This window comes from Jaculus jaculus, chromosome 8 (genome assembly GCF_020740685.1).
Source record: "Jaculus jaculus isolate mJacJac1 chromosome 8, mJacJac1.mat.Y.cur, whole genome shotgun sequence".
NCBI classification, from domain to species: domain Eukaryota; kingdom Metazoa; phylum Chordata; class Mammalia; order Rodentia; family Dipodidae; genus Jaculus; species Jaculus jaculus.
In genome coordinates, this window is record NC_059109.1 from 14,387,947 (window position 1) to 14,415,678 (window position 27,732).

At 38.9% G+C, this 27,732-nt stretch overlaps 1 protein-coding gene across 3 annotated transcripts in view; it reads left to right on the plus strand.

The window, feature by feature from the left end:
• The window catches only part of Tfap2d (transcription factor AP-2 delta), a 65,826-nt gene that overhangs the window by 14,724 nt on the left and 23,370 nt on the right, over positions 1-27,732 (plus strand). For all 3 annotated transcript variants that reach the window (XM_004649442.3, XM_045157300.1, XM_045157299.1), the window contains 3 exons: positions 700-865; positions 1,053-1,171; positions 22,803-22,944. In XM_004649442.3, the coding sequence (XP_004649499.1) occupies positions 700-865; positions 1,053-1,171; positions 22,803-22,944 (427 nt within the window). The remainder of the gene's footprint in view (positions 1-699; positions 866-1,052; positions 1,172-22,802; positions 22,945-27,732) is intronic.

Below are 27,732 nucleotides of genomic sequence, written 5' to 3' on the forward strand. Positions count from 1 at the left end.
CTTCTCCCCATTTTTCTTCCTCTTTTTTATCTTTTTTCCCCTCTTCTCCATTCCTTCATAAAAGTATGGATCCATTCTCTCTCTCATTTTCTCTTTCTTTTCTCTCTTTCTCTCTGTGCACAAGTCTGTGCACACATAAAGATACAACCATAGATCAATAACACCTAATTTTGGTGGACTTAACTCTTAAGAGTTTGGTCTTTTAGTTTCTTGTGGTATTTTCTTTTAAAGATTTTTATTTATTTGACAGAGAAAGAGAGAGAGCATGGGCACACCAGAGCATCCAGCCACTGCAAACAAACTCCAGAGGCATGTGCCACCTTGTGCATCTGGCTAACATGGGTCCTGGGCAATCAAACCTGGGTCCTTTAGCTTTGCAGGCAAACGTCTTAACCACTAAGCCAACCCCCTCCAACCCTCTTGTGGTATTTCTTGATGGGATATCAAAATTAACACTGGAGAGTCCACCTATGATCCAGAACATGCCAATTTTGTCTAAAACTTGTTATACACACAGACTCATTTTTGGCGTCATATTGACAGGACAATGTCCTGGTCAATATATGGGAGGACATTTTCAGAGCAGCTTCTTGAGATGATGGGAATGTTTCCTAAGCAAAATTGTTGCCATGTGGTCCAAAGACCATGTAGTTATCATCTTCTCTCATGGTCACTAATATGTGCAACTTTCCTTCCAAGGTGGCACCTGTGTGGTCAACCCGACAGACTTGTTTTGCTCTGTGCCTGGTCGTTTGTCTCTTCTCAGCTCTACTTCCAAATACAAGGTGACCATTGCTGAGGTAAAGAGGCGCCTCTCCCCACCTGAGTGCCTCAATGCTTCACTGCTGGGAGGCATTTTGAGGAGGTAAGTCTGAGCTGCTCTCTGGAACTGTGTGTCTCATAACTGAGCTGAAACTGCCCTCAACCCTCTGTCTCTACACCGTGCATGTCATGTGGTATTTCCTCCTGAGGTCAAGACTTCTCATTATTGCCTTCAAAATGTGAGCTATCTTAACCTAGATTTTACTTTCATTTTTTATTTTTTTGAACAGAGCAAAATCCAAGAATGGGGGTCGCTGTCTGAGAGAGAAACTGGATAGGCTTGGCTTAAACTTGCCAGCAGGAAGACGGAAAGCAGCCAACGTCACCCTTCTCACGTCCTTAGTGGAAGGTATGACCTTTACACTCTGTGAATAAATGATGGAATGTCGGAAATTTTTTTGATATTCAGGCTTAGTGAATCATACTGTTTTCCTTTTGTTTATACCCATATGCAAGACAGTTAAAGAGTTACAGGTGAATTTTCCAAGTAATTTTGGACGATTGATTTGCCTTAAGATTTCTATCATGGAATACCAATTAATTTACTGGTCTTGGTAGTCATGGGGAGAAGACAATAGGAGATGTGTTTCTGTGAATATTCCTAAATCACAGCAATAAAACGCTGGTGTTCTTGTCAATTTTATTAATATTTTAGAGTTTGAACAATTCTAGCCTTCTAGTTGATTATAATTCAGTATAGCACGATCCACAGGATAAAGAATTCCTTAGAAGAAGTTCACAGGATTGTAGACATGATACTGAACCTGAAAGTTCATTGTACTAATTCTGTCGACATTCATAAAGGATGATGATGTTTCTGAGGAGATAAGCTGGGTCAGAGGGAAAAAGGTAGAGGTCGATAAACAGTATAAAAAGAGAGGCACAAATGTACTCCTAGGGGTTATTACTTTTTATCTTATACTTTCTTCTTTGTTTCTTCTGTTAAAACTAATCTTTTGGAGCTGGAGAGGTGGATTAGTGGTTCAGACACTTGCCTGTGGAGCCTAAAGATCCAAGTTCTATTTCCCAGTTCCCACATAAGCCAGATGAACAAGGTGGCACATTCATCTGGAGTTTGTTTGCAGAGGCTAGAGGCCCTGGTGCGCCCATTCTCTCTCTCTATACCTCTCTCTCTCAAAATATTTATTTAAAAATACCAAACTTTTCACATTCTTATACAATCTCCTTTTAAGAAGACAAAAGAATTACAGAATATATATATTTTCAATTCTGTGGTAGAGTTCTTGAATGCCAAAGGAAAACACTTCCATAATTTGAATACTCTTGTTTTTTATGTTTGAATGGTATGTGTCTTTTTCAACACTAAGTCTCATCTGAACATTATTTCAAAAGTTAACTTGTTGCTAGGATGCTGTAGAGACTATTCAGTGAAAACACAAAAATAATCACCTTGACTTTATCCCATAATCTAAGTAACTAGCATTTATTGCATAGCTTTAAAAAATTATTGTGGGGCGATGATGGTTTACTGGTTAAGACATTTTTCTGCAAAGCCTAAGGACACAGGTTCCATTCCCCAGAACCCAAGTAAGCCAGTTGCACAAGGTGGCACATGCATCTGGAGTTTGTTTGCAGTGGCTAGAGGCCCTGGTGCACCCCTTCTCTCTCTTCCTCCCTCCCTCCCTCTCTCTCAAACAAATAATAATTTTTTTTAAAAAAAAGGATTAATGTGATCTTAGCTAGTTGTAGCAGCACGCATCAGTAAGCCCAGTACAAGGGAGACTAGGGCAAGTGGTTTGTGAGTTTGAAACCAGCCTGGGCTACAGAAGGAATTCTTGTCTGTGGTTGGCTTGGCTGCATAGTGGGACCTATGTCAACAAACAACAAGACCAGAAAATAAAATGGCTATTCAGTGCATTCTTTTTTTTTTTTTTTAATATGTGATTTAGTACAGTTAATTCATTTCTTTCTTTCTTTCTTTCTTTCTTTCTTTCTTTCTTTCTTTCTTTCTTTCTTTCTTTCTTTCCTTCTTTCCTTCCTTCCTTCCTTCCTTCCTTCCTTCCTTCCTTCCTTCCTTCCTTCCTTCCTTCCTTCTTTCTTTCTTTTTTTCTTTTTGAGTGACAGACAGACAGAGAGAGAAAGAGGCAGATAGAGCTAGATAGAGAATGGGCGCACCAGGGCCTCCAGCCATTGCAAACGAACTCCAGACAGGCGCGCCCCCTTGTGCATCTGGCTAACATTGGGTCCTGGGGAGTCGAGCCTTGTACCGGCATCCTTAGGCTTCACAGGCAAGTGATTAACCGCTAAGCCATTTCTCCAGCCCTCAGTGCATTCTTTTTAAAAATATTTTTATTTATTTATTTGAGAGATGTACAGAGAGAAAGTGGTAGATAGAGAAAAAATGGGTATGCCAGGATCTCTAGCTACTGCAAACCAACTCCAGATGCATGCACCACCTTGTGCACTTGGCTTACATGGTGCTGGGGAATTGAACCTAGGCCTTTTGGCTTTGCAGGCAAGGGCCCTAACCTCTAAGCAATCTCTCCAGCCCCAGTATATCCTTAATATTTGTCTTGGCAAAGTTGTTTGTTGATTTTACTATTGAAAGTTATCTTTGTTCTGGTTTGTTGTTGTTTGTTTGCTTTGTGGTTTAGTGTTTTGAGATGAGGTGTCACATATTATATTATTATATTTAATATATATCATATTATATACCCGAGTATAGCCTCAAACCCATATAAATCCTCCTGCCACTAACTCCCAAGTATTAAAATTACAGATGTGCATTGCTTAAAGACCCCTCATGAACATTTATCGCTTCTTCATGCCCTAGTAATAAAAAATGAATGACAATAATAATACTATTGGCAACAGACAGGTAATAAATCTTATTCTTACATGTTGTGCATCCCTGACCAAAAATTCTGAACTCTGAAAAGTTGCAAAATCCAAGATTTTTAAAACTCCAACAAGTACTCAAATGTTTGGAGGTTTTTGAATGATTTTGTATTTGAAATTTAATGTTAGGAGCATTTGACTGGTAAGGTTTTATGCAAATATTCTAAAATATAAAGAAAACACATAGCAATACAAAACACTGTGGTCAAAAGCGCACAGATAAAGGTGACTTATCCTGTATTGTGTTCTAGATCTTGTTTTGTTTTTGCTGATGATGAAGGCTGACCTGTGGTCCAAAGATTTGACTTATTATCCACCCATATATGCTGGGGGAGGGAGGTGGAGGAAGAACAATTTTTTATTATTTATTTTCAAGCAGAGAGACAGAGAAAAAAGAGACAGACAAAGACAGAATGGGCGCACCAGGGCCTCCAGCCACTGCAAATCAACTTAAGATGCATATGCCACCTTGTGCAACCAGCTTATGTGGGTCCTGGGGAATTGAGTCTAGGTCCTTTGGCTTCATAGACAAGCACCTTAACCACTAAAGCACTCTCATCAGCCGCACAATTTTTATTAAATGCTGCATTCATCTGGAGTTTGTTTGCAGTGGCTGAAGGCCCTGGCATGCCCATTCTCTCTCTGTGTCTGCCTCTCTGTCTCTCTCAAAGTAAACTAGATTAATAAAAATTTTAAATATTTTTAAAAGAGCCACAAATAAATCCTGACTTGTTTCTGTCATGATCACTGGTGTTATTACCATGTAAAAACCAGTAGTGTGCAAGAAGGGGATGGGGGTTACAGATCAAATATGTGACATCCTAATGAGCTCTGAGGTCTTTCCATCTCTGCTTGGGCATTCTTCTCCTACAACAAAAGTGCCCAACTTCCCTAATGTTTATCTGGATTCTGCTCACACAGAACCATCGACCTTAGCTAATGGAACAAGAGTTTATTTTTCCCAGGTACATCTTACCATGTTTTAAAAACATTCTCTCTTCTTTTTTTAAAAAAATATTTATTTATTTATTTATTTATTTATTTATTTATTTATTTATTGCAAGCAAAAAGAGATGGAAGAGAGACAGACAGAGATAAAATGGGCACTCCAGGGTCTCTAGCCACTGCAAACGAACTCCAGATACATGTGCCTAATTGTGTATTTGGCTAACACGGGTCCTGGGGAATTGAGCCTAGGTCCTTTGACTTGGCAGGCAAATGCCTTAACCACTAAGCCATCTATACAGCCCTTACCATGTTTCTTTTCTTTTCATTTGAGAAGAGATACAAAGGAAGAGAGAGGAGACAGAATGAGAATAGGTTTGCCACGTCCTCCTGTTGCTACAAATAAATGCCAATGCATGTGCCACTTTGTACATCTAGCTTTACATGGGTACTAGAGAATTGAATCTGGTTCTGTCAGCCTTTGCAAGAAAGTGCCTTTAACCACTAAGCCATCTCCTCAGTGCCCCCCTTGGTTGTTTTTAAAATCCCTAAAGTTTTCGTGATATAGAGAAATCAATCTTTTATTGTCAAATTTTACATACTTCTGTAGAGTTTCTTAACATGGATATTTTGCTTCTTTCATCTCTCTGCATGTGACCCTCAAATCTGCCCTCCCACGCACATAAGTTTCAAAGTCTGTCCTATGTGTGCCATGTTCTCTGGTATCCTGTTCCTCTTCTCTGTACTTTTAAATGCTCTTTGTAACTTAGTAACAGCTCACTGTTGGTCCAGATTTATGATCTCCTATTTCAAAATCTAATTTAGAACGTGAAGAGATCCTACAATTAGATGAACAGAGATCTCCCATGCAGATTGAAGCAGGCTTCATCGTGACCATGAGAAAACCTCATGGTCAAGGACTCTGTCGATATATCTTTATTCACATGTTTCTTTGGCTTGATAGTGAAATGTGCTGATTCAGTTCCAATATTCCTTACTAGGCTCACAGCCCTTTAAGCCCTGAAGGCAATTTTGGATGTGTGCACAGTGTAAGAAGAAACCAGCTCTGATTTATCAGCCTCCCAAGACACTAAAGTAGTTGTTGCTTCTTTTAAGCCTTTTGGAAACATTGATCCTTTATGACCTGATATGAATGTGAACAACATGTATGCTTTCTATTTATTTACTTGAGAGAAAGAGAGAGAGGGGTGCGTGTGTGTGTGTGTGTGTGTGTGTGTGTGTGTGTGTGTGTAGAGAGGGAGAGAGAAACAAAGACAGAGAGAGAGAGACAGACAGAGAGAATGGGTGTGCTAGGGCTTTCAGCTGTTGCCAATGACTCCTGATGCATGTGCCACCTGGTGCAGCTGGCTTATATAGATCCTGGGGAATTGAACCTGGGTCCTTTGGCTTTGTAGGCAAGTACCTTAACGGCTAAGCCACCTCTCTACCCCTATTGATATTTTTATGTGTGTGCATAATATGTGTGCTATCATGTATGTGTGTGTGGTGTATGTATGTTGTGTGCAGAGATGCATGTATCCCTTGTGCATGTATGTGGAGGCCAGTGGAGAGTATTGAATGTCTTCCTCTATCACTCACCCACATATTTCATATGTGTATTTCATTGACATGGACTCTCTCATTCTGATCTTGGACTTTCAGCTTTTTAAAAAATGTATTAGAGAGAGACAGAGAGGGAGAGAGATTGGGTGCACCTGAACCTCCAGCTGCAGCAAATGAACTCCAGACACATGTGCCTCCTTGCTGGCTTATGTGGGTCCTGGGGAATTGAACCAGGTTCCTTTGGTTTTGTAGGCAAATGCCTTAACCACTAAGCCATCTTCTCCAACATGGAGCTATAGCTTGTATGAGCCCCAGTGATTCTTTAGTCTCTGCTCCTCACAGGACTGGAGTTACAGACTTGATGGCCATTACCGGTTATTTATGTGGATGCTAGGAAACTAAACTCAGATGGTCTCAGGCTCTCTTGCTTGTATCAATTGCTGATAACCACTAATTCATCTCCCCAGGCCTAGGAATTAAAGTGTTTTTTTTTTTTTTTTACTCTAGCTCAGGCTGACCTGGAATTCACTATGTCGTCTCAGGGTGACCTCACACTCATGGTGATCCTCCTACTTCTGCCTCCCAAGTGCTGGGATTAAAGGCATGCACCACCATGCCCAGTTTGAAACTAAAGTTTTTGTTTTAAAATTTTATACTTCAAAACTTCACCATATTCACCATTTGGTAAATGGGTCCAATGCTGATGAGTAATATTTTTTCTCCCTAATCATCTGTCTATCTGTCTGTCTGTCTATCTATCTATCTATCTATCTATCTATCTATCTATCTATATATCTATAGCTATAGCCAATATTTTTTCTTACTTTTTTCAGAAATTCTTAAACTGGGTTGCTAACCATCTAAAATGGTCCATCAGCTTTCTTTTCAACCTATAGTATTATGGGAAATTACACTGCTGTGTTTTTTTTTTTTTACAACGATTTATTGACATCTACATTAAAACCCAGGATTTTCTACACTAACCCTATATACAGGTTTCATAAGTTTTATTTAGTTATTTATTGAGAGAAAGTGGTAGGGAGAGAGAGAATGATGCCAGGGCCTCTTGCCATTGCAAATAAACTTCAACTGCATGGACCACTTTGTCACTTTGTACATCTGGCTTTATGTGGCTCTGGGGAACCCAGGCTGTCAGACTTTGCAAGCAAGAAGCTTTAACCACTGAGTCATCTCCCCAGCCCGACCCTGTATGCATCTTAATCACCAGGAACGGGCTACTTACTTGGTGTGAAACAGCACTCAAGGTGGATGCTGACAACTCTTTCAGAGCAGCCTTGCCAGGGTAAGATATCTAGATGGCATCCGATGGGCTCAGTCACCTCTGCATATTTCTGGTACAATACTTGAGAAGAGTGAAAATATCTAATTTGTCACAGGCCACACTTAAAAACAAATCTTATAAAGATCAAATTCCTGAGTTTAAAGCCCTGCCTGGCACTCAGCTCAGTGCAGAGGAATAGTATCTTTGTAAAGATCCAATCACCAAGGAATATGGGGTTTTGAGATTAAAGTTACTCAAAGAATGCTGGCTTTTCAAAAATAAACCCTGTTAGTAATATACTATATTTTGCCATGATGTTCTTATGTTTACATGCTGGCTTGGGATTTTCAGCAATTTTGTTTTAAATTATTTTTAACATCATTTGTTCCCATATTCCTTAAATTAAGCTATTCCTTGGTTTGCTACATCCTGGTATGTTTCTCAGTTCCACACATCAGAGTCTTTGTTTCTAGAGATTATTTCAGGGATGTATAAGACATACACGGGGCTGCGGAGATGGCTCTGTAGTTAGAGATACTTGCCTGTAAAGCTTATGGCCTGGGTTCAAGTTCTACATATCCGTGTAAAGCCAGATACACCAAGCACATGCATCTGGAGCTTATTCGCAACAATAAGAGGTCCTGGAATGCCTGTTCTCTCTCTCAAATAAATGCAAGAAAAATATTTTAAAGACTGATTTATTTCAAGCCGATTTGTCAAATATTTTAATGGCTCCTGACATCTTATTACAAATATCACTACACCCAGTAACAAAGGTGTGACAGGCAAGAAAGCAAGAGATTATCAGTTTTTCCTTGATAAAATTGCTTGAAAGGTAGGCGCTTTAGCAATGGATATACTTTTGATGTCCAAATAATACATGCATATCTAACCTAGGGCAAGCACATAAATCTTTGACTCCAGAAGCTCATGAGATCTTCCTCCCTATTTACTCATATGTTCTCCTCTATGAGGGTTAAGTATGAACTATTGATTAGATATAACTTCTTATAACTCTTTATTATAATAAGCCTTCTTTTCTTCATTTTTCCCCATTAGACATATTACTCTGACTTCTCTACCCACCCAATGTCAATAGTAACAGAGTGATGTCAGTTCCTGGCATATACAGGGATTTAAAGTTGCTTAGCTCAAAACACTTACGGGCCTGTGGAGACACTGGTAATTCCAGATTCTTCTGGAGTAGAAATATCCTCTACAGAAAACATTCAAAGAAGTTGGCTGATATTATTGCTCTACTTTTTGCTTTATTGCTTATTAGCTGTGGACCCAGAACTTCTGTAGCTGACCACTACCTCCTTACAGTTGATTCCAAAACAATCTTTGCAGAATGGGTTGTACAAATGCATGCTAGGAGTCAGTAATGTAGGGTACCCTTGCTCCCTCCTCACAGAGGTTCTCAGGGTGGCCAGCATCACAGTGTTTTGCAGCTTTGGCAAAAACTCATGTAACATGACCAGCCAACATCCAGGACACTGAAAACACTGCTTAGTCAGGGTCCTTGACATAAATACCTTGAGTGACAGTGTGTCGTGGTAGGGAGTCGGGTTCTCATGTTTTCCGACACCTCTAGCTAGGCTGGTGACTGTCGTTGCCACTCCGTGAGCATTCACCTGTAGGCCATACGGGATTGGAAGTACGATATTGGGGAACGCTAGAAAATGTAGTCTCTAGCCAGACAGTCTTCTCAACAATGACTTAAAAGTATATAAGTAGAAAACATTTCTTTTAACTTTTTAATATTTATTTTGTTTGTTTGTTTTAGAGAGAGAAAGAGAGAGAGAGAGAGAATGGGTACAGTGCCAGGGCCTTTAGCTATGTAAAAGAACTCCAGATGCATACACCATTTTGTGTGTTTAGCTTACAATGGTGTTGGGGAATTGAACCTGGGTCCTTAGGCTTTACAGGCAAGCACTTTAACTGCTAAGCCATCTCTCTAGCCCTACAAGTTTTGTGTTTGTTTGTTTGTTTGTTTTGAGGGAGGGTCTCATTGTAGCCCAGGCTGACCTGAATCTCACTCTGTAGTTTTAGGCTGGTCTCTAACTCACAATGATCCTCCTACTTCTGCTTTTGAATCCTGGTATTAAAGGTGTGTGTCACTACACCAGCAAGAAAACATGTTAAAAAGTAATTTTATTTCTTTGCAAGGGGAGACAGAGGGAAAGAGAGAGAACACGTTAGAGCTTCTTGTTACTGCAAATGAACTCTAGATGCATGTACCACTTCATGTATCTGGCTTTACATAGTTACTGGGGAATCAAACCAGGGCCAGTAGGCTTTGCAAGCAAGCATCTTTAACTGTTGAATCATCTCTCCACCCTTTAAAGGATTTTTTTTTTTTACTTTTAATTTTTTTATTTGTGCGTGTGTGCGCACGTGCGCGCGCATGCACGCCCATGTGTTCACCTGCATGTGCATTGAGCTCCAAGGCTTCTGGCCCCTTCAAGGGAACCTCTAATGTTTCTACCACTGACTGCATCCAGCTTTATGTGTGTGGCTTTGGAGTCAAACTCTAGGCCACAAGGCTTTGCAAGCAAGCACCTTTAACAGCTGAGCTTTAACATCTTTCCAGCCCCTAAAATAAATTTTTTAATGACTTAGCATCCATCTTGATATGACAGTGCTTGCAGGTTTTTGTATTTTTTGGAGAATTAAGTTCATTCACATCAAACACTTGGCACCAGTGTGTCAAAGGTGCAGCAAATAAAGGTTAATGCCTGTGCTTGTTTCCTTACACCAAACACAAATGTCTAGCAGGGAAACATTGAAAACGGTAAGGCTTTTGCGCTGAAGGAATGGAGGTTTGAAAAGGCTGGAGCACTGCAGCACAGTAGTCAAGAGTGTGGCTTCTGGCATCGAATAAGCTTGCTTGACCTCAATTTTACCGCTCACTGTGGGAGCAGTCACATCCCCTCTCTGGAGGACAGTGTCCCCATGTATAAAGCAGTGGTCGTTGTCATATCTACTCACGTGACTGTTGTGAAGATCCACCCGAACGTGGGCAGAACCCGCAGCATGGTGGTGCGCAGGAAGTCGGAGCTCAGTAAGTTTTGGCGATTATGACTCTCACAGGAGAAAACAGAAGTTCAGAGAGATTAACTGTTCCACCTTGGAATATACAGTTGGTTGTCACAAGGTTGAGAACCCACTGTTTCTGGTTTGCAACCTAAAACCACATTTTCCATTTAGATTGATTTTTTTTTTCATGGTGTGTACTGTGAAGAGTTTCACTGCTGAGCTATTTCTTGATTGAACTGAAAGTATAAACAAGGACTAGAGGAAAGGTACTAATCCGTAGACCTGTTTTCACCTTGAATTAAGTCTCCTCCATTCCTACGATTGCTAAATAAGTTTCTCTACAGTTTTTTTTTGATATTTATTTATTTGCTTATTGGAAAGCTGAGATAGAGAAAGAAGAGTAACAGAGAGAAGGGGCACACTAGAGCCTCCAATTGCTACAAATAAATTCCAGATGTATGGGCCACTTTGTGCATCTGGTTTTATGTGAGTAGTGGGGAATCGAACCTTAGTCATTAGGCTTCACAGACAAGTGCCTGAACTGTTGAGCCATCTTTCCAGCCCTCTACAGGATTTTTTTTTTTTTTTTTTTTTGGTGTGTGTGTGTTGTTGTTGTTGTTCTAAACTTAACCCTATTTATTTGAGAGCAACAGACAGAGAAAGAAGCAGAGAGAAAGAGAGAATGGGTGCACCAGCATCTTTAGCCACTGCAAATGAACTCCATATGCATGCACCACCTTGTGCATCTGGCTTATGTGGGTACTGGGGAATTGAGCCTCCGTCCCAGGTCCTTAGGCTTCAGAGGCAAGCGCTTAACTGCTAAGCCATCTCTCTAGCCCCAAGCCCTCTATAGTCTGAAACATCAGTTAGTACAAGGTTTTAAAATCCTGAAAAATCTGCCACTTGATTCCCCCAATGTTACAATGGCATCAGTTTTGGCTTGTTCTTAATTGTAACAACCATTCATAGCATTGCTTGTACCTTAAAAAAGTGCTGATTTAATGTTGACAATAGAAAACTATTATACCACTTCTGATATAGTAGAAAATAATGCTGTCATTGGTGTCTGCCATCTCGAATCCTGAGACTGCATGATGGCATGTCTAGTCAACAAAGAAAAAAAGATACCTTGAATAGGCATTAAATGCTTTCTATGTGAGAGACCGTGTGAGTTTTCTTGATACCACTAGTCCATGAGACTTTCAGAAAGAAGTGCTGTCCACTGTGTGAGACTTTTAGGAATACAACTCTAGAATCCTTCTGTCCATGAGAACATATGTTCATTGCATGCCCAATATTGATGACTCATTTCTTTAGTTTAGGTTCAAGCTAATTGTTTCATTGCCTTCACATAAGTATGAGCAAAGCTGACCTTTTTTTGGTAGGAAGGTGCACACACAACACTCAAAGGCTAGGTTGAAGGAGGTCTGGGAGTGCTTGTATGCCATCCTCAAAGTAGCTCCTTTACGGACCTTCCCCAAAAATAAATTTCTGTGTTCATCCCACCCTAGGTAAAGGTGCTCAGATTTCTTCTAAAACTGCATGTGGTAGGAAAAAATGAGTGCCTCAACCCTTTGGCAAGAGTTCTGATCAGTATTCACTTAAGTCACACGATCACCTGAAAGAATAGAATTTGGAGGACCTTAGTGTTCCTTGGTAAGCACATAGAAAATATGGTATTCGTGATGTCTTTTGAGGCACAAATTTGCATTTCAAAAGCTGCCAGTAGAATTGAACTTAATATGTTTAATTCAAGGAGAACTTATAATAGCCATTTGTTCTAAGGCCTGTTAGGAGACAGATATATATATATATATTTTTAATCAATATGAATTGTCTTATCAACATATTTCTTCTTGACACAAAGTAATTATTTTATCAGTGAGATTCTCCTTTAGTAGTGAAGTGACTAAGTAGGTAACTAGCCATTAGATATTGTTATCGAATCATGTGTTTTCCAGGATGAGGAAGGGATCTCAGTGAGCCTGAGGCTACGTCATGTGATACTACAGACAAAGAGACAACATCCTAGAGAATGTCTTCCCAAGCTCCTCCTTGACTTCCTACTCCCTCTGACTTGCGTTTTGTAACTTCCTTCCACTTGGGGGCTAAAGGTGTTTGCTTACAGAGATAGAGGGCACAGTGTCCTCCACAACTGCATTTGTGTCTTGCTATGGTGCTCCGGGGCTCCTCCTACTGCCAAGCCCCTCGTACTCATGGTGACAAAATGTGTGTGCCGCACTGCTGGCCGGCCTTGCCCCTGGCCTTTCTAGTTCAGGTCATCCCTCACTGCGCACACAGTGAGGATCCCTGCGAATCACATGTTTCTGCATGAGCCACTCGTGATTTCCTTTCTGCTGTTTTTTTTTTTTTTTTCAATGATCAATACTCAATAAGCTTTGTAAAGACTTCATTTCTGATTTGTCCACTTCTTCTATTTACTGGAACTCATAAGTTTCCTGATGAGATGACAAACTGATTATTTTGATCAAGGTCTGGCACGTATTGCGAAAAATGTCTTAGAATTGTCTACGTTCATTGTGCACGAGTTGAATTAAATCTTCCTAAGAATATGACAGAAAATAATTTTACTCATTAATTTTGAATGGACACCTGAAAGTGATACAAAATTCAAATAAACCAAAATACTTCCTTATCTTCATATCTCAAAGTCATTTAATCCCTCTCCTAGAAGCGGGCAAGTGTAATTGTTTTCTTTGTAAACATATGTGTGTGTTTACTTCATTTTCAAAGGAAGTTATAGTATCCTACCACATGAATTTGCACTTTACATCTCTATACTTTGTAATTCTTTTCCTAATACTTCATTCTTTCAAATGAGGATGGTGGGCTGGTGAGATGGCTCAGCCGTTAAGGTGCCTGTCTGCAAAGCCTGATGACCTGGGTTCCATTCCCAAGTAGCCACTTAAAGCCAGATGCATACAGTGGTACATGCTTCGCGGTTCTTTTGCAGGGGCTGGAGGCCCTGGTGTGCCTATATTCTCTCTCTCTTTCTCGCTCCCACATTCACTCTCTGTATTTCCCTGCTTGCAAATAAATAAATCAATAAATGTAAAAATGATGATGTCATTATGTCAAACAAATACATCTTAATTTATTTAATGAGTGTTCTACTGCATATCTTTAAGGCAGTTTCAGTTTTTAACTGATATAAATAGTGCTGCAATGAATAAGCTATTCCAATACAAACAAACACATCGATGATAAACTCAAAAACTGTTTCAGAGCCAAAAGATGCTGCATCTAATTTGGATACATTGTAGGCAGATTGTTCTCCATAGCTATTATCAATGTGTAATCTCATCAGCAGCGAGGGTCAGAAGACGGGGTGGCCATGGCCCCCTATGCTTTTACATAAGTAGGCTGCTATCATTTTTGATCTTTGCTAATTTGATGGGTTGACAAAAGCAAAGCTCCCTTACGAATTAGGTTGAGGAGCTGGAGAGATGGCGCAGTGGAGAAAGTGCTTGCTGAGCAAGCCCGAGGACCAAAATTCAGAGCCCAGCACCCACATAAGTGCCAGGTGGGTGCAGGAGCTTGCTCTCAGGAGATGAAGACAGGGATCGTGGGGGCAACCTGCGTAGCTAGACTGGCTGGATGGATGATGTCTAGGTTCCAATGAGAGATCCTGCTTCCGTAAATAAAGTGGAGAACAATCAAGAAAGATAGCCAGAGATGAATGTCAGAGTTACATGTTGGGTCATGATTTGCAGAGACATTTATCATACTAATAACTGGGGGCTAACTCCACAATGCATGACCCATTTTCATTAACAAAGAGGGTCTAATGGGAGGGGGTAGATCACAGATGAGCCTAAATAATGGTACCAAACTGCCTGTATTCACTGAAATGAAAACTTATAAATTAAATTAAAAAAAAAAAAAAAGAAAGATAGCCAATGTTAACTCCTGGCCTCCAAGTATGCACATGCACTTACACCCGCGCACATGTGTGGCCATGTTCATATGAGCATGCATACTTGTACACATGCCTCAGCTGCATACACATGCAAAAGACAGTAATTAGGTGGAGCATATGCTTAGACTAATACAGGCTTTACTGTCTGTGTTTGTATGTTTGTGGGGTAACATGGTATTTCTTTCATTAGTTCATATATGCTCAACATATTTTAGGGAAGTTGGTTATTTAGCTCTGAGATGAGCTACAAACCTCCTTATCCCACCCCACCCCTGAATTTTCATTCATTTACTGTTATAGGGTTTTGTTTGCTCAGGTCCTTGGCTGTACATGTTCATGTCATCATATTGGTCATACAGTTATTGTAGCTTTTGGAGATTTTTATTACTTTAAAGGGGCATTTTGAGGAGTTTTATGATCATAAAAGAATTGTTCTGTTTTAAATTACTTTGTGGATCTCCTTTTTATACATCTGGAGTTTGTTTTGTTGTTGGATATATGATATAAATCTAATTTAGCATTATTCCAGATGGTCCCCCCCAGTTGTCCCAACACCTTTCATTGATGACCCACCACTCCCTATTAACATGAAAAACAAGTGGCATCTTATACTAGATTCCAAATACAATTCTATTTATTTATTTATTTGCAAGCAAAAAGAGATAAAGAAGAGAAGGATAAAGAAAGAGAGAATGGGCACATCAGGTTCTCTATCCAATGCAAATGAAGTCAAGATGCATGCACAACTGTGCATCTGACTTACATGGGTACTGGGGAATCAAACCCAGGTCGCTGAGCTCTGTAGGCAAGTGCTTTAACTGCTGAGCCATCTCTTCAGCCCAATAATGCTATTTTCTGTTTCTACTACCGTATTTCCTTTTTCTGCTTCTAGAGCTTGTATTTTAAGATAAGATATATCAGCAAGATATAAGATATTTTAAGATAAGATATTATCAGCCAAGTAAGTCAGGCCTGATGATGCAAGAAACCAACTAAACAAAACTTTTATGAACTTTTACAGTTTAACAGTAATGAAATGGTAAATGCCTTCTCCTTATATAAATCCAAGAATCCTTACCAAAAGAGAAAATGTGTAGTACATTTCCATGCAATCCTTTCTCTATGTATTTTCTCTTTGTGTGTATAAACACTAGGACAGCATTTTTTAATTATAATCAAGAAAATTATTTTGAAATTTTCAAACAATGTTTATGGCCAGAAATTAATTGACATTAGTGGAACTACAGATTTTTTTTTAAAGCAAGACCTTCATTTTACAAGTATGGCAAGGGTTGAGAAATCTTCTCCTTGAGTGCAGTCTATTGATTTAAATGACTCTATTAATATGATGCTATATCCTCCTTTCCATGTGATTCTAGTGTGCATTTATTTTTCTGGCAACTTTCTTTTGCGTTAGTTATTGACTACCCATCATAAATCAGGTGTTCCATTTATTGCAGGATTTTGAAAGAAGTATAAAAATATTTTATGGGCATTTGGACAAAGTAATTACTTAGCAGGAAACCCACCAGATTATAAGACCTCTATCTACGTCATAGAACAGATAAAGTAGTATTTTAGGCAGAATTCCTTTCAGAATAATTTAGAAATCTTAGGATGGACATATCAACTTTGTATTCCAGATCTAGGGTTTATTGTAACTTTTTTTTTTTAACTATAAGATTATCTATGTGCAAAGTCTGGCAATGAGACCTGTAATCCCAGCTACTCCAGAGCCTGAATCAGAAGGATCACAATTTCATGGCCTTGTGGGGCTAGAGAATGAGTTCAAGGCCAGCCTGGGCAATTTAGTAAAACCCTGTCTCAGACATGACAGTGAAAACCAGCTGAGTTTATCGTGGTAAAACCCTGTGAGCCGGGAACAAGGCACTGGGTTGAATGTCCAGTAGTGAGAAAACAAACAAATAATAAAAGGAATTTATTTAATGTAATATTTGAAAGTATACTCCAATTTGTCAATATACACTGCCTCAAATAATCCCACAGATTTGATGCTCCATACATGAAAATTAAGGTTGAAACATTAGATACGTGACTGGAATTAAAAACATATGCATTATTACTGTTTTGGTGACATTGTATATTGCAATACTAAATTGAACCTTAATTATATTTATTTATTTATTATTAACAACATATTTTGTATGGCTACATCATGTGTTGATACCCTCTTTTCCCTTGTCCCTGCCCCCATTCTGCTGGGGACCCACCTCATTGGGGTCGCAGGAATTCCCCATGGGGTTGTGGGTTATGCCTTGTGGGAGCAGCAGTCAGTTATTCTGAGGGGAGGGAATGTCTCTGGGCATGATGTCTCAACCTTTGGTTCTTACAGTCTTTCTACCCCCTCTCCCATCTTCTGCAAAATTCCCTGAGTCATGGTGGGTGAGTTTTAAGTCTACTTCAGTGATGAGCTCTTAAGAGCCTCTAGATTTCTGCTAAGTGTTGAGTGTCCTCAGGGTGTGACTCCTTCACCCTGGCACTGATTATCAGGTTTCTCATGGAAGCAGAACTCTTGCGTGTTTCCCCAATTCCTCTGTGGTTTCAGGTGTGGCTTGGCTGAAGTGCGAGGGGTCGTTTATCTCCCCGGGTTTCACTACCTTCTAAAAAAGAACAGATTCTCCAACGGAGAGAGTGAAGTCAGCATAGTTTAAATGGGATAAGCATTATTAATTTAGGGAAAAGTTGATGTATGTAAACCCCTCTTTTAGCCAAAGACTTCACATTGGAGAGCATAATTTTTGTCTACATAGGATTCTGTTCTGGTTCCCAATTCCAGATATGGGTTCCTTTACGCTGAGCCGATCTCTTAGGAAATCAGAAAGCTATTGGTTACCCACGAAGGCTGTGTGCCACTATTGCACTGGCATGTACATCCTGTCAGGGGAAACTAAATATTCTTAGGTAATATCTTACAGTGATAATTGGTAAGAGTTATCCAAGAAATTACAGCACTACTTCACAAAGATCAGTGTTTAATGTTTACATTTAGTCACTTTAAGGACACTTTTTTCCCCCCCTAAAATACAATCACTATCAAGGAAGAAAATAAAACCTTTATGACTGTATAAAAGTCTAAAAATTAGGGATTTTTAGTTCTAATTTGAAAGTACATTTAAATCTATTCCTTATAAACCAGAACCTCCATGCAATGTACAATTGACTTTATCCCCCACCTCCAAAAAAAATTATTTTGGCATTAGCATTCCATTCCATTGTTGTATCAACAATATTCACTTAAACTTTGTCCTAATACATTTTTTTTTTCTTAGAGTTTTACTTGTTACTTTGTTGTATAGAAGACTGAATTCTCAGATGCCACTGGGACGAGTTGTTTTTGAATGTTCATCCCGTGTTTTGGAATTTGCTTCTTAAGAAAGTTATTTCACACAGCATCACCTGCTACGATTGTTAGTGAAAAGCCCAATAGCCCTCAGGAGTTTCCTCTTTTGTGAATTGGAGAGGCAGCAGGCTTGGCACATGGAGCCAAAAGCCTTTGCAAGCACTAGCCTTAGACATGGAGGTATTCCTGGGCCCTACTTCTGCATTATGTCATGTTGGAAATGATATGAAAATAGTAGATCTAGTTTTCAAAGTTAAGGCATTATTTGATGTTTTTATTTAATTTTTATTTATTTATTTATTTATTTATTTATTTATTTATTTATTTATTTATTTATTTGAGAGAGACAGAGAGAGAGAGAGAGAGAGAGAGAGAGAGAGAGAGAGAGAGAGAGGCTGGCATGCCAGGGCCTCCAGCTACTGGAAATGAACTCCAGAGACACACGCCACTTTGTGCATCTGGCTTATGTGGGTACTGGAGAATCAAACCTGGGTCCTTAGGTTTCACAGATGAGTGCCTTAACTGCCAAGCCATCTCTCCATCCCCTGTTTGAATTTTTTTAAGGAAAGACGGCCAAATGATGCAACATGGTGAGTTAACATTTTAACTTGCTGTGAACTAGGACAGCCTACTTCTCTCTTAGAAGGAAGGCGCCAGGGGCAATGTATAGAAAGGGAAACGTTCCTAGTTCTTCCTGGAATGCCCTCCACAGCACAGGTGACTATACCTGCCCATTGTTCCCAGAGGCAGAGCAGCTCATACACCTTTATTTTCACAAGTCAATCAAATCGCCTAGAGTCATATCATACGTTCCTCATCCCAAAATTTCTATTTTTGCTTAAGCCTGTTGACACCAGGGCATCTGCTGCCAAGCCATTGACGTTATATGCTTCATTGCTTCTGAATGTCATGTGTATTTTAACCGAGGGATTCATTATTCATTCATTCTTGGGTTTTCACAAAGCAAGCTTTTGTGAGCCGAAGTATACATTTTAACTACATATCAGAGTGCCTTCACTTGCCGCTTCCTTTGATGTAGCATTGCTATACATCCTGCAACAATGTTACATCGCGAGCAGCAGAAAGGAAGGGAGGATCTGGCTGTCATGTGAATGTAAACAGCATCTGTTCTCCTCAAACTGTTCTTAGTACTACCGCTCGGTGAGAGTTCTGCATAAAGCAGGACAGAATATCAAGAACTGAGTCTTTGCAGGAAATTGAAGAAGGATGCTGTCACCCTCCTGTTTGCACTGATTAGCTATGTCTTTGCTAAAATGTTACTTTGCTTTTTTTTTCCCCCGAAGAAGGGTCTCACTCTAGCCCAAACTGACCTGGAACTCACTACGCAGTCTCAGGGTGACCTTGAACTCACTGTGATCCTCTTACCTCTGCCTCCCACCGAGTCCTGGGATTAAAGAGGTACACCACCAAGCCTGGCTCACTTTGCGGGGTTTTTTTTTTGGAATATTCTTTGCGTATGTATGTGTGTTGTGTGCCAGAATGTGTATGCATGTTGCATGTGTAAACATAGGTGTGTGTCATCTGGCCACTGTCTTTTTCAATTACTCTTCACCTTATTTTTTGAGTCAAGGTGTCTTATTGAGACGGAACTTACTGATTTAGCAAAACAAACCAGTGAACAAGCCACAGGGGATCCTCCCCCAGTGCTGGGGATATTGACACACTGTACCACATCTGGCTTTTTCATAAATGGTGGGGATAAAACTCAGGTCCCTAGGCTTGTAAGGCAAGGACTTTACCCACTGAGCTATTTACCCAACTCCCTCTTTGAATTTTTTTTTTTTTTCTAAAGAAATGTCTTGGAAAAAACACATTCTGATTTAGTTTGAATTTATCTTAGAACTTTTAGTTTTAAAAAAGGCAAGAGTTGGGTCTGGAAAGTGGCTTAGTGTGTTAAGGTGCTTGCCTTAAAAGTCAAAGGACCTAGTTCGATGCCCCAGAACCCAGGTAAGCCAGATGCACAGGGCTGTGCATGTGTCTAGAGTTCGTTTGCAGCAGCTGGAGGCCCTGGTGTGCCCATTCTCTATCTGCCTCTCTCTCTCTGCTTCTTTCTCCCTCTCAAATAAATAAATAAAAGTAACCTTTTAAAAATAGCAAGAGTTGTGTAAAGGAAAAAGTACTATCTGGATTGTATTCTCTCAGCTTTCCATTATACTAAAATATCTCCCTGTTTTTCATACTTACTGATTTTATCTGTAAATCTGATTTTTTTTTCAGTCTGGAAGTCCAATATTTTTTAGAAAAATGGAATTTTACTAAGAACATTTTAATCACATCAGCTAGCCTTGTTTGTATGTTGATTTTTATGTCTATGAACTTTTCTCCTCTTACTATATATTCTTATTTTTACACATTCCTGGTGTTGAGTTAATGACTTTGTTATTTTGTAAGTATAAGGCAGGGTAAAACCCATCACTTCTTAGAGGTCAACCATCCAGTGGTTTTGATATTTTTTTTTTCATTACTCTTGATTATGTTTTTATTTGTCCTTGAAAAAATTGCTTTGCTCTGTGGCTGTTGGATATGTGTTTCTCACCTTCTCCTTCTCTGAACTTTCATAAAACACTTTAACCCTCATTTGACAACGGTCATCCCATATTAGACATAATATCAGTATGACATCAGAGCACATAGGTATATTATATATACTGTTTACATAAATGCACTGGTAATGATAAGCTACTACTAAGGTCTTGTTTTGTTTTTATTGTTACTGCTACTGTTAGTGCTGTGATGGCCATCCTCTTTGGTAACATTCTTTTGTGACCCATGTTGTCTTCCCTATTATATCTGTTTAGCACTGCCTTAAAGAAAAACTGGTACTTAGTGTATATGTAGTGAAAGTGTGTGTGTGTGTGTGTGTGTGTGTGTGTGTGTGTGTGTGTATGAAACCTGAAGCCTTGTTCATGGCAGGCAAGAAGTCTACCACTGAATGGTACTCTCTGAAAACTATCTATCTATCTATCTATTTACTTATTTATTTAATTTTGAGGCATGATCTCACTGTATCCAAGGCTGACCTGGAATTCACTCTGCAGACCAAGCTGGCCTCAAGCTCATAGCAACTTTCCAGCCCATAGCCTCCTTTGTGCTGGGATTAAAGGCATGTGTCACCATGTCCAGCTTGAAAGCTGATTTTTTTTCCTGGACCTTTCAAAAGATTTTATTGTTCACTTGCTTTCTGTGAAATATGAGGATATTATTATTATTATTGGTCTTTTGAGGTAGGGTTTCACTGTAGCTCAAGCTGACCTGGAATTCACTCTGTAGTCTCAGGGTGGCCTTGAACACGTGATGATCCTTCTACCGCTGCCTCCCAAGTGCTGGGATTAATGGCATGCTCCACAATGCCCGGCCTGAGGATATTATTATTAAAGAATGATTCTTCCTTTTCCAAATTTACAAATTACTATTATTCCCCCAAAATTCTAGCTTAATTTAGATCACCATGTTTATCAGTTCGTTGAAAATGAAGCTTAATTACTACAGAGCAAATGTCATGACTATTACCACTAAAAGGATAAATTGTATATAATGTTACCAAAATGGAATTTTTTTATTAGATATGGATATGTTGTATGTAAACAAGGCATGAAAGCTGAATTTTTTAATAAAGTTACCTGTCAGGCAAGACAGGCTAAACTTTACCCTGATTTACCTGACTAACTAAATTCTCTGATTTTTACCCATTTCTTTTTTTTTTTTAATTTTATTTTTATTTTTTGTTTATTTATTTATTTATTTATTTATTTATTTGAGAGTGACAGACACAGGGAGAAAGACAGATAGAGGGAGAGAGAGAGAATGGGCGCGCCAGGGCTTCCAGCCACTGTAAACGAACTCCAGACGCGTGCGCCCCCTTGTGCATCTGGCTAACGTGGGACCTGGGGAACCGAGCCTCGAACCAGGGTCCTTAGGCTTCACAGGCGAGCGCTTAACCGCTAAGCCATCTCTCCAGCCCATTACCCATTTCTTAAAATATTATTTGAGCTCAAGATTTTTTTTTTTTTCTTTGAGGTAGGGTCTTGTTCTAGCCCAGGCTGACCTGGAATTCACTATGGAGTCTTAGGGTGGCCTTGAACTCACGGCGATCCTCCTACTGCTTCCCCCCCAGTGCTGCACCACCGCGCCCGGCTGTGGAGAAACAAGTTGCTTATGATTTTGTTCTATTAAGGCATTGCATACAGCACTGCGATGTTTTAAAACCTTCCAGAACACTTCATAAAGCTAGCTGTCTACTCATGTGCTTTACTGTCTCTAGTGAGGGAGTGCTGGTATCGTTGATTCATGCTGTCTGCTGACTACTTTGAAAGGTGATTTGAAAACTCTGCAGCGTAGCTTGATAGGCCTCATGGAGAAGTCACCAGATGAGTTCACATGCCTTGGTAGCAGGTTATATAGCTCAGCAGCAAAGTGGCCCGTCCATAGAGCTTTGCGATCTGGCATGCAGTCACTGAGGAGTCAGTCTGGCCTAATGCCTAGAGCCATAAGAAGAATGCAAATTTAGCCAGACCGCTTGACACACACCTTTAATCCCAGAACTCGGGAGGCAGAGGTTGGGGGATTGCTGTGAGTTCGAGGCCAGCCCGAGACTACATAGTGAATCCCAGGTCAGCCTGGACTAGAGCAAGATCTTACCTCAAAAAAGTTAAAAAAAAAAAAAAAAAAAAAAAAAAAGCAAAAGAAAAGAAAACTTTTGCTTTTGCTTTTGCTTTTGCCTTTGCTTTGTGGGTCTATTTTTTCCTTGCACTGTTCCACAAAGTCTTGCCTACAAAATTCTGTGTGTCAGTTCCTTAAAGTCTCTTTATCATTCCATACTGACACAATGCTCCCACAAAGTCTGTATTCTTATTTAAAACGGATAGGGAAAAAATGATGCATCTCTCCACAACCATGAGTGAGACCGGATGGAGACTGCTGCTGTAAGGCGGGATGTGGGTAAGAGACTGAAGTGTGTTGTCTGCCTACAGGGGAGGCGTTGCACTTGGCCCGAGATTTTGGCTACACATGTGAGACAGAGTTTCCAGCCAAAGCAGTAGGAGAGCATCTTGCCAGACAACATATGGAACAAAAGGAGCAGACGGCACGGAAGAAGATGATCCTAGCCACCAAGTAAGCACCATAGGGAAGCCTCCATATACCTTCACCCCAATTTTTTTTTGTTTTGTTTTTATTTCTGTTTGTTGCTATGAGTAAGGAATGGTCTGGAAAATCATCACTTCGCTAAAACAAGTGGTCTCACATGTTAACATTTAAATGTATTGAACAAGAACGTTCCACCCAGCTGCACCAAGGCAACAAGGATAACAAACCATACTTAACTAAACATAGGCCTAGGAGACTGGAGACATGGCTCAGTGGTTAAGGTGCTTGCCTGCAAAACCTAAGGACCCAGGTTCAATTCCCCAGTTTCTACATAAAGCCAGATATATAAGGTGACACATGTGTCTGGAGTTCGTTTGCAATGGATAGAAGGTGTGCCCATTCTCTTTTCCTCTCCCTGTTTCTATTTCTCACTCTCCAATAAATAAATTAATTTAATTAAATTAATGAGTTTATAAAGAAAACTGTAGCAATTTCCATGACAAAAACACGTTTGGAGAAACTAACTTTCCATGTAAATGTGCCCTAGGTGGCTATGTAATATGGTCAAAGACACTCATTGTGATGTAATAAATGAAGACAAAGATCTCAAAACACTATAAATATTTGGGGAATGCGACAAAAGATAAGACAGATGTAAAGGAAGACCACTGGGACCAAGGAGTACATGAGTCTCCTCCTCCTCTATTGTGAATAATTAATTAAACAGTCTCTGCACTGCTTCATTCCATACTGTTATTGTTTGAAAGAACATTATATATTTTTTTTTCCAAGCTGAACTAAAATGCAATTAAATAATATGGGAAACGAGGTGTGCAAATATGCCAATGCAATAGAAAAAAGGAAGCTTACATAGCATGATTCCTCACTTTGCTTAAATTTGAAAGACCTTTCATGATTTTTGGAAAATGCTACCTATCACCTGGAAACCCAACAGGATCATAAGCCCAATTCCAAGTCCCATTCAAAGGTTTTTGAGAGAAAACCATATAGCATCTTATTCTTGTCATCATTTTTGTGAATGAAAATAAGTTATTGTATCATGTAGGACATAAATAAATTTAGTTTCCTAAGTCTAAAGTCAGAGTCTAGAATAGATAACTCCATATGGTTACATTAATATTTCTTAGTTGTGTTTTGCACATTATTTGGAGAAAAAATTTAAGAGAAAGCATAAAACATATAGTATTAGAAATGTATTATAGAAAATTACTTAGCAATTTTACAACCTATTGATTAAAAATCAAAGCGACTAAAATGCAAAAGGTTAAAATGAAATATTGTCCTTTCTGCCAATTTATAATGCAATGTAGAAATCTTGCCATATATTTAGAGATGTATAGGTCATCTAACATTTACCAGGCTTGCCCAAAACCCTGCAGCCCCTTCCTGGGGTCTTGTGCACTGCTTGTGTTTTCTAGGGTTTGGGATTAGGATTACATTCATGCAGTTGCTCTCCTAAGAGTAGTAAATTGTCTCATCTTGTCTCAAAGAAAAGAAAAATAAAGGATGGTGGGGGGAAAAAAAACCAGAAACAGCAAATCAAGTAAAGGAGAAAGGAATAGCAAAACAGAAACAAAGAAAATTATAAGACAGGTCTAAACTTGACATATAATAAGATATAATAAGGGATAATCGAACCAAGTGTGGTGGTACATGCCTTTAATCCCAGTTTTGGGAGGCAGAGATAGGAAGATCAGTGTGAGTTCCAGGCCACTACAGAGTGAATTCCAAGTCAGCCTGGGCTAGAATGAGACCCTACCTTGAAAAACCAAATAAATAATTGAATAAGCAAATAAGTAAAATAACAGATAATCATTGTGTGTTCGTTGGTACAGATGCATAAATGGGACCTTTTGCATATTTTCATCTTCAGGGGCAGGTCTTTGCTTCTATTTCATATGTTCTTTCCTACGTCCAGATAATTTCTTGACCCAGAAGGCTGTCATATTTCAGTTTCTATAGAAGCAATTATAGATATCTATAGTTGGGTAGTTTGAAGTATTAATATAATCTCAGAAGTAAGATGAAGACTTGTTACAAACTGAGAGAGTCCTAAGTGATCCTGTTATCCCAAATACAAATTAACCATGGGAAAATGTCTTCATACTTTCTGCCCTAAAAGGGCTTGGTTTGAATGTCATAATGCATACTCTGAGACTTTCTCTCACTGATCCAAAGACACCCTTTGTTGAAGTTCTCCTTCTCCCTGCCAAGAACAGTTCTAGAACTGCTCACCTTTGCCAGCCCTGCACCCCAGACTTATGCTCCCACATTCATGGGGTTGCATCTCTTTTGCAAGGTTTGGAATATCTGTTGTAAAGTCACACTGATGAGAAGGTTTTGCTTCCACAGAATAAGCAAAACACTTTCAGATTTTTCAGACTTCTGCAGGGTAGTAGCTTTGGCTAGCTGGTAATATTCTTGTTTACATAGTCTTAATGTATAGGCATTCTAGGTTCTCTTGCCACTGCAAATGAATACCAGATGCTTGTACCACTTTTGGCATTTATGTGGGTGGCTAAGGAACTGAATCCTGATTGGCAGTTCTTGTAGTTCAGAACCTTTAACTGCCGAGCCATCTCTCCAGTCTCCACAACTTATTTTAGTCATGAAACTTAACAACTTTATCAAAAAATTAATAATAAATTCAAAAAAATTTGGGAGAGATATCCACTCACTGAATTTCATTGCCTACTTGACCCATGTGATTCTTTGCTGCTTAATGAATGACAGATTATCTGCACTTAGATACTGTATAAAGTCTACAATTATAAAAAGGGTCTACTGGTTAAGTGTCATTGGCAGTCTAATTCATCTTTGGTTCTGATGTTTTCATAATTGTGCAAATCTTTTGGTATAACTTATGCAATTATTAATACAGAAAGATGAGTTTTTAAAATGCATCAGACAAAATACTTGCTTATTTGGTTAAAAGAAAATATATTCATTGAATCTATGACTAAATATTGTAAACATTTTATCTATATTAAGGTAAATCAGAGCAGTTAACAATGTTAAATAGAATGTTGTTGCTATAAAAGTAACTGTCAATAGTAGAAACACAAAACTTGAAATCCAGAAATCAGCTAAAATTTTACCTCCATAAGGACAATGACATAAGGGATAAAGTTAGAAGGTATGATTCATAGAAGATGATCTTTTGTTATATAAAGCATGGTATGACATTTGTCTTGAGACAAAGGACTATTATTGTAGCTTCAGAAATAAAATAATGAAACTAGTTGTAAAAATACTAATCCTGTAGCGGAGGATGACGATAATAGTTACTTATGGAGAACCTACAGAATCATTACAGGTATGTAAGTATAGAAGCCATCCTGCCTCAGTGAGTTAACAGACAGAATTAGCTATCAAAGCCTGAGAATTCTAATACCAGTCCTGTTAGACTTTGGATTTTAGTATAGTCTGTGGTATTAATTTGTATGAGCACAAAGTTAGTTAATATATCAAACTCTAAATTAGTAAATAATTGTAAAATCATTTACCATACTATAATCACTGGAACAATGCTTCAATATTTAAATGCTTAAAATTTATTTCCTCATGAGAGTAAATTAAGAATGGATGTTGCACTTTCTAAAACCTTTCTTTGTGAGAATATATCATAGCCATGGATTATTGCACAGAAATTTATATTGCTTGTCACAAAACAGATAGTGTGAAGCTGCATGTTAAGTTTTCAGTCAGAAATTTCCTAGAAACAAAGCTAACAATAGGTTTCTCTTACATAATACAGAACAGGGAAGATAATTATGTTCCCACCACCACCACCACCCAAAATGTGATCAGTGCATAATGTTGCACTCAACTACTGAAACATGGTTAATGCACCTAAAAACTACTCAACCAGTTTTACTTAGAATATAAGTAAGAGGTGAAAGTTGGCCCTGCACCAGAGTCACAACACACAGGGGCATATGGAGAGTCCTGTCTGTTTAAGTAGACAGGGACTTTGTTTACCTGTCACTCTCTGTCCTTGAAGCTGTGTTCTGTGAAAATACATAAGGTAAGTCTCAGAAAGTGTCACACTCGAAACCAAGCATAATCCCATCCTCCATAGAAAAAAATCCCAAGTCATTTTTAGGCAGAATTTGGTAAAATGCAAAGACACCTAACTATCAACAATTCTTTACTCACTTAAACTTCATCATCAATTATTTGTACTTTAGGATATTTTGTCACTGTGTAGTAGTCATCTGTTAATGGCACAATGCTTTGGGGCAGAATTGTAGCTGGCCTCATGTTGACTTAGGAAGAATTTGACACTTTTGTACTTGTTCATAAATATACTGTAGGCTACAGCATTATCTTTTGTGATGATTCAGTTAAAAAAAACTGAAAAAAATGATCACTATTATATCTTAAATACCAAATGTCCTTGCCACAAAGAAGGATTCTTTGAAGTAGTTTCTTGAGGTACATGACTTCACTCGCTAGCTACTGCTTTAAGTAGGTTTCATGTGTGCACATTTTAAATTCAATACAGTAGCCTTTGGTCTTATAGATCATAAGGCTTTAATATTGTGCAGTATGAACAGAGCTGTGTTCTTGACTAAACAAATCAAAGGCTAGAAATAATGACCATGTAAAACAAGAGTAGTAGAAAAGAAGACTATACACTTTTCTGTATGATATCAGCTAAAATAGAATAACACGTAATGATTTTTATAAAGCAAATAGACTAGACTGTGAACAAACAATTATCTAATTCAAATACTGAGACGTGAAATTAGCTTCCAAGAGTCTGAATTATGTTACAATACTGGGGAAAGG